Source organism: Protopterus annectens, chromosome 10.part0 (genome assembly GCF_019279795.1).
Source record: "Protopterus annectens isolate FY-2018-M chromosome 10.part0, PAN1.0, whole genome shotgun sequence".
In the NCBI taxonomy this organism is placed as follows: Eukaryota; Metazoa; Chordata; order Ceratodontiformes; family Protopteridae; genus Protopterus; species Protopterus annectens.
Window position 1 is genome coordinate 1,716,087,413 of NC_056744.1, and position 14,543 is coordinate 1,716,101,955.

At 40.2% G+C, this 14,543-nt stretch overlaps 1 protein-coding gene across 1 annotated transcript in view; it reads right to left on the reverse strand.

Annotated features, from left to right (window-relative positions):
- LOC122814464 (zinc finger protein 182-like) overlaps positions 1 to 9,073 on the reverse strand; it is a 109,181-nt gene extending 100,108 nt beyond the window's left edge. The window contains exon 1 of the mRNA XM_044087043.1: positions 8,649 to 9,073. Coding sequence (XP_043942978.1) covers positions 8,649 to 8,819 — 171 coding nt within the window. The 5' untranslated portion in view covers positions 8,820 to 9,073. The remainder of the gene's footprint in view (positions 1 to 8,648) is intronic.
- Positions 9,074 to 14,543: the final 5,470 nt, after the last annotated feature.

Below are 14,543 nucleotides of genomic sequence, written 5' to 3' on the forward strand. Positions count from 1 at the left end.
TTTTACAAGATATCTAATTTGCTTGTTCAAGTTGGGGAGGGTGTATTTCCTCTGCTGAGTCAGTTCCTTGTTGTTCTTAAAAATTAGATTCTTCCTCTTGTTGTATAACCCATTTATGCTTGATGTCTACCAGGGTGACTTTTTTTTGTGTGGGGGGGGGACTTGTTTTGATCCATTCAGGTGCAGCTGAGTATATACATTTGTATAGGTGTTTATAAGGGCACTTGTGTACACCTCTGTATAGTAGTCATTGTTGACAGTGGTAGCAGGGGGTTTGCATCTATTAATGCCATTGCTTAGGAGGCTATAGTTTGCTTTGGAGAAATTTTTCATCCTTTTTGCTCTGGGGGGGGGGCAGTTATGATTGTTACTTCGAACCAGACTGATTTATGATCAGACCTTACCAGAGAGGGCAACACATAGGAGGGTAGGTTCAGACACCCCCATGTATGTGGGTACTAAGTCTAGGACATATAAGCCCCCTGTGGGGGTGCAGACTATCTGTTCCAGAGCAGTTGTATTAACAAAATCCAGGAACATTACGGCAAGTGTGTTTGTGCTCATATATGACTCCTAATTGATGAAGGATAGTTGAAATCACCCCTGATCAAAGTATTTGGCTGTATAGTGAGTGACTCAAGTAGGTCCAGATAAGTACAGTGGTTCTCGTGGTTCTTGGTGGGGGGCCAATAGTTAATAATGATATGGAAGGGGGTTTTACCTGCAGTTAGTTGGACTTGGAGTAGCTCTAGGGAGTCATACTGTTTGACCAGTCTTGAGGACGTGTATTTATCTTTAATGAAGATGGCTACACCTTCACCTTTGGTTCTTTCAAGCTTATTTTGAGGTCTGAAGGTGTGGCAGGATTGTAGCCTTGCATGCTTAGGTTGCTCTCTGTGGCCTTGAAACATGTCTCTGTGACTTCACAGACATCAGCATCTTCCAAGGTGAGGAGTGCTTCCAGTGAGTGCAGGTTCTGATTTGTTCTCCTAGCATTAAGCTGCGTAACCCACAGTTTGTCTCTAGTGGATTTTTTCACATCGGGAATTTTGTTGCTATGACATTGCCTAAAAAAGGTATTATGGGGAAGGCAAGTACCTTTGCCAGTAACTGAAAGCCAAGAGGTGACAGGTGAAGACCATCTCTGGCAAAGCATCATGGTCTGTTGACCATATCTTCCCAGGCTGACAGATACTGGATCCCTCTGGACTGACAGCAGAAGGCAAGTCAATTGTTGAAGTCTCATTTTTTGTTTATATTGAGGCATCATCCTGAGTGAAGGTGGAATGCTGCTTAAGGCTTGTGACATACCTGTCTGCGACATGTAATCTGAGAGCTGTCGTGCCTCTCTTCATATAGTACAATGAGGTACGTCTCAAGTCATTCACTTCAACATAGACTATGACAAAGTTTGTTGTTGAGAGACTTGAGTGCGAGCGTGATCTGATGAATCCTGGCACCTGACAGGCAGCTGGCCGTGCCTTTCTCCTTGTCCAGCCTAGTGAGGGGGACATCTGTGTGTCTCACTATGGAGTAGCCTATGACCAAGACATTTGATTTTGAGGTGTTTTGCCTTAGGGACCTATTAACTGAGACACGGTTGTGTGTACTATTGTGTGTAGTGGATCCTGTTGAGTCTGCAGTGTGTGCAGTAGGTTTTTGCTTGGGAGGTCTCTGATCTTTAGGTAGGCTTCTAGCGAGTACCTCCACATATGTGGGTTTGTGTTGTGAGCTTGTTATGTGCAAGAGGTGAAGTGTGTGCGCTGACAACCTGTTTGATACCTGTTTTTTGGTTACATGAGAGAATGGATTTCAAATTCATAGTACTGATACATCTCTAATATACTGTTGTATTTGTTTGTTTTAGGATGAAAATCTTGTAGAATTCTGAGATACCTCTCTGTATTCAAAGAGGAGTTGGGGGCAAGTTCCACTGCCATTCTCACTTGAGCTGTACAGTAAATACTATCAACATGGTTTTTACCCTAGAATTAAACCCCTCCACTAGACCATTAGTCTGTGGATGGTAGGGTTAGAATTTATTTGCTCTACCCACATTGCTTTCACAAACAGGTCAACAAGTCTGACATAAAACTGCCACTGCTATCAGTTACTACTTCTCTTGGAAAACCTACCCTGCTGAAAATTTCAAACACAGCATTTGCTGCCTTCTCTGTCTCAACAGAGGACAGAGCTACCACCTCAGGGTCTGCAGTAACGTGGTCTTTTACTACCGCGATATACCTCTTACCTGTGCTGATCATGTACTAAAAGTTCTGACCATCTCAAAGCTCTTCCCTGAAATGGTTTCTCCATTATAGGCAAATGCATTACAGCAACTGTAGCTTTAACTCCTGCCTTGTCAACCTTCTGGCATTGCTCACGTGTCCTATAGTACCCCGCCAAATTTTTTGCAATATCTGGCCAACAATTCTATATAAATCTTTTTGTACGCTTTATGTCCATTTGCCCTTCAAAGGAAATATTGAGGGCTATGGCTAGAACTGACCATTAGTAGGCCTTGGTACTTCCAGCTCCTATATCACCTATCTTTCTAGCTGTCATTTAGGAGTCCAGTCTCTGCACACTAACCCTTTGTCATAACAAACATACACCCACTGCACTGAGGAACAGAAACCTCCTTGCCTACCCCCTCAAGTTCTGTAAAATATGATTGGAGAGCTCAGCTGATCTCAACTCTTTCTTTGTGACTCTCTCTCTAGCTCCCCATGACAATGAAGTATGGTGTCTTCTGACAGTGATACCTCAAAGTCAAGCTTGCTACTACCACCTAACTCTCACTCTGAAGTAGCCCACTTCAAAAGGAAGACCAGTACCTTTCAACATTTGTGGCTCATATTTAGGCTTCTTGATACAAAACAGCTCTCCCCCAAATAGCCACATCAACAGCCTTAGTTGGAGTTGTGAACACTAGCTGGCTCACCCACACTACCTTCCCTCTCTGCTTGCCTTCATATGTGGTAAAGTGTAAACACATGTACATAAAGTACTGCATTATCAAAATTATTTCTTATTAAAACATCAGCTGGTGTATCAAGAAACACTGCCAACTAATTCTTTCCTTTCCCCTTTCCAAATGTAAAGTTTGCCAACAGTATTTGAAAAGGTGCCCCACTCAAGGCTCTAACTGGAGTGAATGGCTCGGGCAGGTACTACTCCCTTTTTAATTGCTGTAGACATAACAATAGTTATGTAAGATATGATGCCCATCTTGGTGGCAGCATCATCCCCCACCAGCACCAAAATGTACAGACCCTTAAGGTAGTTTATTGCAATGATCATTTCCAGTCAAACCAACTCTGTCATAGTGCTATCACCCATGACTTTTGTCCTACCTTGTCTCAGTCGACACTGATACTGAAAAATACCCTGAAAACACCTGAGTCCAAAACCAAGTGAATGTACTAGCACTGGAAGTGTCCCAACTGTTTGTGAAGCCCACTGTGAAAATGTAAACTGCCCCATAGGTCTTTTTTCACCAATATGTGTAAATGGGCGTGCCTTCATTGAAGGTTGGGCATCGAGCTGGCACCTCGGCGTTTCGTAAAAATCTACTGCCAATCATTAGCGGACTGGAATTCCGCTGTGGCGACCCCTTACAGGGAAAAAGCTGAAAAACAAACAACAACAACAACATGTAGTTCTGGGAACATCTTCTTGTGCCATTATGACCTGTTAGCTAGATGAAAGACTCCCTTAAACACTACCTCTTCAGCATGGTTGCATTTCTGATCTACCAGCCAGCTTCTTATGTTCTCATGTTTGGTCCATCACCAGAAAGTCTGCTAATCTTTCAAATGCAATGAATTATATCCACTCAATCACCTATGAAAGCATGGGATTATTTCTGCAATATAATCACCAAATGCCATCTGCCTTTCTTCTATGTTTTCCAAATTTTGTTCTTTATGATTCAGGAGTCAGTTTTAAAACATTCAAATAAACATTGCTTAACTTTATCAAAATCTATATCTGTTAATTTTTAGATATCTTGCCTTACCCATATGCATAGGAGTTAGAAACCCTACTCCCTGCCAATGGTCAGATTGATGCAGATTGCACACCTTTAAAATAACTGAATTGCTGTATTCAAGCCATCTCCTCTTTTTCTGCTTTATACTGTGGAAGTAATTTTGCCCTGACCTTGATATCTGGTGTTTTCCTTTCCTGTCTCTCATACTCATGTATCTTCGTTAAATGTCAACATTTTCCTTTTCAACTGGTGTTGCTTTTACATTTTTCAATTTGGCCTTGCTCTCTTTGCATCTCAGGAATAGAATTCTCAGCTGTAGTGATGAATGTGGCCACATCGTCTCATCATTGTTGAATATGTTAGTTCAGGGATGGCTTTGTCCAGATTTCTTGAACTAAGAGATTGAGAGGTATGTCAAGAATATATTTGTTAATGTAACAGTACAGCGTTCATTTATTTGGAGAAACAAAAGGTACCATTAAAGACTGTACTGTATGAATGTTTGCAAGTCCCAGACATATGTGTACACTTACCTGCACATATTTTCAATAACAGTTCTGATAGCTAGGAGGTGCAATGAAAACAATAAAGCCTAAAATAATGAGGGACAAAGGACCAAAAATAGGGACACATTTTACATATTTCTCTTATATAAACTTAGAAAGTTGCTAGAATAACAAAATTTGTGTTAGCATGCATTTTCTGAAGGATGTGAAATTCAAATGCCTATCATTATTTAGTGACTTCAGTCCTCAGTGATTTGCCAGAAAACCACTCATTTTTATAAAGAACAGACCACAAATGAGGTAAATTCTAATATATATATATGCAATGTCTTTGCTGAATTTGCATATTTAACAACAATGAGAACATGTACATAGCCATATCCTCACTGTTGTCAATCAGGAAAGGAATGCCCACACCTGTGTAGTCCCACCTTTGGGGTGAACGTTCACTATGGACAACAATTACTCAAGAAAGAATGAGTTCAGTACAGTTAAAGGTTAAATATGCAGAGAACTACAGACTTGCACAGAGCAAAAAGATTACAAGAAATAAATTAAAATCACTTCTGTACAGTTTAGTCTTCTCCTAACTATTCATCCATCCATAAGCCTTTTTTCCCATTTTTGCACATGGGGTTGGAGTGTCACTTCAACAGTGACAAACATCTAGAGCCAAGGTTTACACTGTCAGGTGGCTAGGGTGCCTAGCCCTCTTAATTAAAAGAATTATCAAGCCCTAAACTACACCAGAAGAATTTCCAGATTATGTCATAGGCAAAGACATTAGTGTAGAAAATAAACTCACAGATTAGTGCCCACAAAATCACGAGTAGCTCTTTCCACGGACTGTTCATTCATCTTAAGCTCTTCCTATACAGTGACTACAGATGCTGTCAGGCATGGTTTGCAGTTTTCCTTCTCTACGCAAGGTATCCCCTTAAGCATTTTCTATTGTGTGTTTACAATTTTTAGCTTCATTGCCTAGGAATAGTCACATATCTTGCCATCACTTTAGCATCTTTACTAAGCACTTCACATCATCACAATGTGTAACTGTTGCAGTTCTCAGCATAATGCGGTTACAAACTTCACATACCATCATCTATTGTATAGAAAAAGTTCACGTTTTCAGTCTTCGTGTTACTGAAAAACACACAGGTTAATCATATACTTCACAGTTTTACTTCTGCAAGTTTTGTGAGGCATAAGTGCATCTCACAAATCTGTTACAGCCTGAGGAAAAAGAGATCAGGTTTATTCTCAAACAGCACAGCCTATTCCATGATCTCTCCATTTACATATCAACTTCATAAACTGAAGATCCTACAGGACAGCTTTTTTACATTATTAATCACACGCCTCACAAGAAATACCTTCATTCATTTTATACATTAGTCTGCTTCTGTTTTTTTTCAGTAGATTTTTTAAAATTTTGGCTGTACCAAACATTCACCATCTTTTCTGTGAAATAATACTTCTTCATACCTCCTGAGCTATTATACATCTCTTCAAATGGTATCCTCTTATTCTCTTACACCTCCCTCTCTCTCTCTCTTTGTTTTTTAATATGCTACATACAAGGGCTATATTAATGCTTATGAGGTGAATTTAAAGTTTGTACTATTGTCCCTTTCCCTGCCTCGATCATTTAAGAAACACATCCCTTCTCTGCCTTGTTTATTTAAGGATACAAAGGGCTTTCCGTTTCTCTGTTTATATGACTTCTGGTGTAGACCACTCACCATTTTGTTATAGTCAAAGTAAGTCGGTGTCCTTTGAAAGATGAGGTTTCCAGAACTGAGCATATCCTTCCAGATGGGAATCTCATGGTCTATACAGAAGACTTTAGTTATACTGAAGTATATTATTCCATCCCCCACTACAGTTCATGCAGGTTTGGGGGCTCCCTCACCAAGTCACATACAGTAGTGGGTGGCCTTAGATCAACACCATCCACCCACTTATAACATTACAGGATATAACTAACCACGCACTACTGTTGTAATGCATATAATGGGGGATGCCAACACATTGCCCTTCATCTTTTTTATAAAAAAATACTTTCTAAGGGCATGGATTAGTAATGCAGGAAATAATATGGAAAGATAAAAAGAGCTGAACACATACCTTTGAATAAACAGAGCAGAGAAGGGAAATATTTCCTGAATACGTGAATAATTACATCAGCAGCATTTATTTATTTTATTTCTTAGTTATTTCCATTTGTTAACTGAAATACTCTGATTGGGCCAAAAAAGGGAAATATTTCAGTTTAGGATGCACCATTCCCTGGCTACACAGGCACTGGGGGGGGGGGGGGGGGTCAGCTGAGTGGCAGGACAATTTAATTTGAGTGCAATTTTGAGTGACATTGATATATGCTGTCAAGGATGGCTAACCCTGAAAAGAAATGTCAACTCTGTAATTGTTGAAATGACTGAACGTTAAATTCACACATTTTAAAGGTAACATTTTTGGCAAAACACCAAATATGATCAATTAGACAACACTATGATTTAATTATATGCTTTATAATGTGACATGTCTGTAGATTAGATTAGTCAGAAATGCCATACGATGTAAATGTAATAAATTATTTGGAATAGACAGATTTCAGTAAAACAGTTATAGTGCAGTGTGAAATAATTATGCCTGGATGGTTTATATGATTGGATTTTAGTGCACATTAAAATAAATACATTTTGTTTGAGAAATGTTTGGGTTTCCTGAAGTATTAAAGAAATAACAGTAGTTATCAGTTAGTAAGTAGGCAGAGACATCATGGCCTAAGGGTTACAGAAGGGTAGGATGACATAATGTAATCCAGTTAATAAGATGGTGCATCCTAAACTGAAATATCACCCAAGAAAGACCCCCTGTCAACACAGGCTCTGGGAGAAAAGCTCCAATAAAAATAACAGGACATTCTAAACGATTGAGAAAAACAGTACAATTAATGTGATAATTGAGACAGATCTACTGAAATTAATAATTAAACACACATACAGAGATTTATAATCTATGGTCAGTATCAGAAAATCACTTTACAGTATTGGACAACAATGATTTTAAAGAAGATTGATAATATCAATAAGCAGCAGAAAACATTACAAACAAATCAAATATTATTCAGACTTGTAGTTACTGTTTTGACCCTTATATTACTGTTAATTGTTGCCATTATTACAAACAAAACAGACAGATATCAACTGAATGCTTAATGTTACTACTTTGAAGCTTGTAGAACATATTATTTTTCACAAATATTTTATAAAAAGGTGGGGTTGCTGCCTCCCTTAGATACATTACAACAATGGCTGCTTACTTGGCATACTGAAATGACTAGAGGCTACATTAAGTCAGGGTATAAGGGTAACTTTCACATCTCCTGCAATTATATAACCACCGTTTTTTGTTTGCTATCAAATAACTGTTTGTGGGGGTGTATGCTTTGTTAAAGGGGTACAGGAATAGGCAGGGTCTGCTATGGTGCATCTTGGGAGGGGTACTCCATTTCAATATAAACAGATATGGGGGTCTTCTATGGTGAAATGTTTGCATTCATGTAGCTTAACTGATTGATACACGAGCAGAAAAGATAAAAAGTTAGCTTGCAAGGTTAGAGAAGTGATCTTTAAACACTGCAGCTTAAATTCAGTGCAGAGCAATCACAAACTGATGCATATATAGTACAAAAATGTGAAAGTGCAATCTCTAGTGGGGAACTGTAAACACTATTAAATGACAAAAGGGGCCTGTGGATAACCTTATTTGTTTATCTAAGAGTAAGCAGCAATAAATATTGTTTGAAAGTCATAATGAGTATGAAAGGGCATCACAATCAAAACAAAAAATATTACCCACAATGCAATCTGCAGGCGTGCGCTCTGTACTCAGACTGACAGCGATTCAACTTATGACCCTCACAACACAGTGACTTCCTAACCTACAGGAGTTAATGTCGCACTCTCATCTTCTAGCTGGTGTCTGAAAATACTAGATTCCATGCAAGCATTCGCTACACTACTCAGTAGCAACAATTAACTGAGAAATAACAGCTTCTTAGGCAGAAAATAAAGTTCATGTGTCGGCACATCCTATAAGGAAACCGGTTAATTGATGTTATTCAATAAGACAGTGTCCCTTACCTTATACATATCAACTGCTTCATGCAAGAACACAAAACTGTGACAGGAATGTCTGGGAACACACAGGACACACATAAAGACCTCATCATCTAAACAGAACAACTCCAGTTTCCGTCTGTGTTGCCCACAGCACTGCTCTGTTTTCCTACTTTTAGCACACAGATTATGCATTTCGTCCTTCTCCCTGCAGTCAGTTTCCTGTATTCTGTTACACTTTTGATCCCAAAGATTTCTGAACCTGAGCTATCAGCTTTCAATTCAGGCTGGACTTCTTGATGGGAAGGTTCAATGTTCTCTATGAAATCATGATAATACAGAGTCTGTAGAACTGGTGCCCACAATCCAGAATCACTGAAGTTTCAGGACAATACAGTAAACAAAGGTTTGTGTGTAATTACCAGGTAACATACTGCACTGTAAGCCATGCTAACAGTAATAGTTTTTTTCTAATCTAATTACCAGAACACAGGAAGTAAAATCCACGAAGAAGTGACCACCTCCTTTTAAAGGGCTAGTGCACAAGTATGTGACTAAAGAACTTACTCCGTTCTCTCAGATGAGACGCTGTATCTTTTACTCAGATAAGGCTTCTTCAGCACATTTTGAATAACAGGTCAACTAAAGTGAACATTTTAAGGAAATTCAGGTATATAATGACAGGTAAACAAATTTATATACAACCCAGACTTTTCCAGAGGTTTCTTTTTTTCTGCAATCCTTCCCAGTGTGTTTATCCCTTACCTATTGTTTATTTATTCATACATTTGTTTACTGAATAGGCTGGTAACAAAAAAACAGTTTCACAGATTTGGCCTGGGTTATTGGCACAAGTAACTTTTACAGAGATGCACTACATATATACGTACATTTTATATATATATATATATATATATATATATATATATATATATATATTTATACATACACACACACACACACACACACACACACACACACACATTTCAGTATTTCGAGACTTAATAGTCGAAATTCCACATACTTGAAAACTCACAACTGCGAAAACCACAATCGCGACCATACACACACACACACACACACACCTATCTAAGTACACTAAAACAAACAAAACAACACACACAAACACAATATAACATACAAACACATCTACCCTACCTATAAGCAGACCCCCCTGCACCCCCCCCCCCCTTACTTATATATACTAACTCCAAGGTCGCACTAAACACATCAAGATTTTTTAAGCATCCTGTCACTGGAAAACTTTGGGAGTTATGACCGTTGGCTAACTGCAACATGGCTAATTTGGTTTATGTTGCACATTGTGTCAAATGTTTTAATTTTTATGTTGACAAGACTAATAGGAGACTAAGAGACAGGATTCGGGACCATGACTATTGCACTAGGAGAGGTGAATTATTCAGTGCACTTGCAAAGCACACTCTACAGTTAGGAAGGGAACACTTTTTTATTTCAAGTTTTATCTGTTATACATTACAGTGGCAGACTAGGACCCATTAGTCATAATACTGAAAACATTGAACTAGAGTGGATCCTGAGACTTGGGCCATATATATATATATATATATGGGGCTTAATGATTCAGTCCCTATTAAATCAGCTTTAAGGATGAAGAAACTTAAATGACAAGGTTAAACAATGTATAGCCATATATCTGTGGAAATTTTTATGTTGTATGTTAGTAGCTGTTGCTTTAACCTGCTTTTTACTAATTGGATTATTAATTGTGTTTTTGGAGGGAATTGTATTGATTAATTGGCTGTTGGGGAGCATGTATATAAGGATGCTCTGTTTTTTATTGTAACTGTGTTTGATGAAGCGGTTTGTTTGACCGTGAAAGCGGTTACTTCTGGTTCTATTTTGCAATAAAAGACTTTTTACATCAGTTGCTGCCAGCGTTTACCTTTCAGGTTGGGATTTTTCATTTTGATTGCCGTTGAGATTTTATTAGCTTGCCTCATTGGGATTTTTCTTTATATGTGTATATATATATATATATATATATATATATATATATATATATATATATATATATATACACACACAATGATTATTTCTAATTTGATGTTCATAGGTTCATAGGTTTGTACTAGGCTATCGGCCCTAGGCCTGTACAAGCCTAGCCATAACAATTCACTGGCTATTTCTTCACACTATATTTACTTCCCTGGACCAATGTCTAGCAGGGCGAATGACATGATCCCTGGAGTATATTTCCTATCTCCCATCCAGTCGTCAAAGTTCCTTTTGAAGAGGGCCAAGGAGGCGCTCTGCTTGACATGTATGGGCAGTCTATTCCAGAGTATGGGGAGTCTCTGGGTCAGGAACCTATCCCTCCAGCATGTTTTGTTCACTGTGATGACAAGATTTAGGTCTCCGGAGCATGTGGCTCTGATGGATTGGGATTTCTTTAAGTGTAGCATGTCCAACAGCTCTGGGTTTGACATGGCCTTGTATGTTAAGCAGAGATCATCTTTGAGTAGACGATATGCGACAGAGTATAACTGGAGTTTTTTTAGTCGGTCAGCATAGGGCATCTGCTTTAGGCCTGTGATTCTTTTAGTGAGGTGTTTCTGCGGCCTTTCGAGTTGTTGCAGATGTCTTGTGAGGTACATACCAAATGGGGTGTTGTACTCTATGATGGGACTAATGAGGGATGAGTACAGTGGGACAATGACCTTCTTTTTTCTGGATGAAAAGCCCTTAGTGATGAGGTGTGCCACATAGGAGGATTTCCTGACTGTTGTGGTGATGTGGTTATCGAAGGTAAGACCAATGTGCACCTATGTTCCTAAGTATCTTATCACACTTTTAGTGTTTAATGTACTGCCACCCATGTGGTAATTCATGGGTATATAGTTTTTCCCAAAGGGGATGACTATACACTTCTTGGCATTGAGCTTGAGGCCATGGCTCTGGCACCAAGCATCTGTTTCTGTAAGGCCCTTTTGTAGAATATCCACATCATTTGGGGATTCAGTAATGGCTCCCAGTTTGCAGTCATCTGCGAACTATGTTAGCCAGAGTCCCTTAGTGTTGGCCTGTGCTTCAGAGAAGTAGATGCCAAACAAGAGTGGTCCCAGGACTGAACTCTGAGGTACTCCACTTGTCACATGCTTGGAGCTGGATTTGGAGTTGGCTACTTTTACAGTGTGGGTTCTGTCAGTAAGCCAGTTGGCAACCCATCAAGTGATGTAGGGACTTATGCCCAGCTTAGTAAGTTTATCTATGATTCCATAGTGGGGGATGGTGTCGAAGGCCTTGGCAAGGTCCAGATAGGCTGTGTGGACAGCCTTACCCTTGTCCACGGCACTGGAGACTCATTCAAAGAAGTCAATCAGGTTCAGGAGACACGATTGGCCCTTCACGAATCCAAACTGGGTGGGGTCCAGTGTTTGAAGGTTGCCAATGTCTTTGTTTATAAGTTCCATGATAATACGTTCCATGGCCTTGCAGATCAGGCCTGTCAGACTGATGAGACAGTAGTTCCCAGGATCCAAGGTGGATCCCCCCTTGTAGAGTGGGATAACTATAGCTTAGCTGTGCACCACTCAGTGGACACAAAGCCTGAGGTGAGGCTGTGATTAAACATGACACTTAGGTGAGGTGCCAGTTCATTTTGTAGTTCATGTAGTACACATCCCAGGATGTTGTCTGGTCCCATGGAAGCTGTATTCTTAGCTTTGGAGAGTGCAGTTTTTACCTGTGTGGCTGTGATTTCCTGGATTTGGCAATTTTTCAGTATTGAGATGGGCCCTTTAGGGGGTGAGAGGGGGGTGAAGTTGGCACTGAATCGATCTGCCAGGATATTGGCAATGTCCTTGGGATCAGTATATTTAATGGCATTCTGTTGTAGCTCAGAGCAGATCTGAGCATTGCCATTTAGATTCTTGACATAGCTGTAGAATGCCTTGTGGTTGTCTTTGGAATATTTGGCAATTTTATTTTAGTAACTAGCTTTGGAGGATTTTATGAGAGATCTCAGTTTCTTACAGTGGCTGGTAAGGGAGTTTTTTGCATCCTGGGATTTTCCTCTTTTCTGCAACAATTTCTTCCTTCTGTTGTATAGTTTGTTTATGACAGGGGACCACCAGATTGGCTTCCTTTTATTGGAGGAGAGCATCTTGGTTCTATTTGGGATGGCACGATTCAAGCACGAGTGGATGTGCTCATACAGTGCTTTAGTGTAGGATTTGGCAGTCAAACTTTCAGTTCCTGTCTGCAGGGTGTCATGAAGTTTGTCACTTCTGACTTGAGTAGCATGAAGTTGGCCTTGGAGAAGTTTTTTACGTATGTTTCCTTACTGGGGTTTGGGGGTGGGATGTTGATGTCAAAGGCGATTAGCTTATGGTCAGACGTAACCAACGAGGGGGTGATCACTGGTGTGGTGCATCGATTTCCTATGTTGGTAATGACCAGGTCCAGGATATTGGAGACCCCAGTGGGACTATGGATTAGTTGATCCAGGGCACTGGAATTTATGAATTCCAAGAACCGTTGGGCAAAGTTGTTGGCACATGAGTAGTTTTCCCAGTTAATGGCAGGGTAGTCGAAATCACTCAGTATTAGGGTGTTTGGTTGTATTTTAATATTTTCCAGTATGTTTAGAAAGGTGTAGTGAGAATCTTGGGGCTTGGTGGGGAAACTGCAGAAAGCTACAATTTGGATTGCAGTCTTAGCTAGTGTTAGTTGCACCTGGAGAATTTTGGATGCATTGTGTTGGGCAACTAGCCTGGAGGTGTGAATATCCTTGGTGAATATGGACACTCCTCCACCTTTAGTGTTTCAGTCCTGGTTTAGTGGCTGAAAAATGTGGTAAGAGTTGTAGCCTGGTATTGCAGGGGTGCTCTCTGGAGCCTTGAACCAGGTCTCAGTTACTCTACAGATATCGATGTTCTCCATTTTTAGGAGTGCCTCAAGAGAGTGCATTTTGAGGTTTAGACTTCTAGCATTGAGTAGCATTACCTTCAGATTTTTCATACTTGTACTTGTTACAGTGTTGGTTTTGTCCTTTGAGCCTTAGCCAGTAACCTGAATCCCAGGGCCGCCAGGTGCAGACCATCACTGTCAAAGCATCGTGGTTTGTTGATCATGTCATCCCAGGCAGACAGATACTGGATCCCCTTTGAATGACACCAGAAGCTTAGCCAATTGTTGAAGTCAATCATTTTGTCCTTATACTGTGGTATCATTGTAGGTGAAGGCAGGATGCTACTCAGGGCTAGGTAGTCCAGGGAGGTATGTCTCAAGTCATTCACTCCATCATGGACAATGACAGAGTCATATTTGTACTTGTTGTGGAGTAAGTTGAGTGCATGCATTATGTAGCGGGTCCTGGCACCTGACGGGCAGCTGACTATAATTTTCTCCTTGTTCAGCCTGGTGGGTGGGACATCAGTGTGCCTGACTATAGAGTCACCTATAACTAAAGTGTTGGGTACGTTGTCTTGCCTTAGGGGCTGTTGTTGGGTGGCACACTGGTGTTGTGAGCTATGTGATACTTTAGTTGTGATTGGTGTTTGTTTGTGTTTCAGCTTCGGTCCTTGTGGCTTGGGCAGGTTAATATAAAAGGGCTTCTGCATGTGGGTTTAGTGTTGCTGTGTTTGGGTGTTGGTGAGGGTTTTGAAGGGCTATGTGTTGCTTGAGGTAAAGTGCAGGTGTTAACCTTTTTTTGATTGTCTAGCACAATCTTGGCTGGACAGAGCTTTGCTTCCAGTTTGGCTATGTAAGTGGATCTCCCGCAGGTTGTAGTGTTGGGTGGTAGGAGGAGAGGGTTGTCTGTGTACATGAGGAAATTGCTGCATTGCTAGAGTATGTCCAGATTCACCAGGTGGACAGGAGAAATCACCAGAAGGTGACCCTTGGACATGCCTGGTTAGGTGCTTTCTTTCCCCTTAC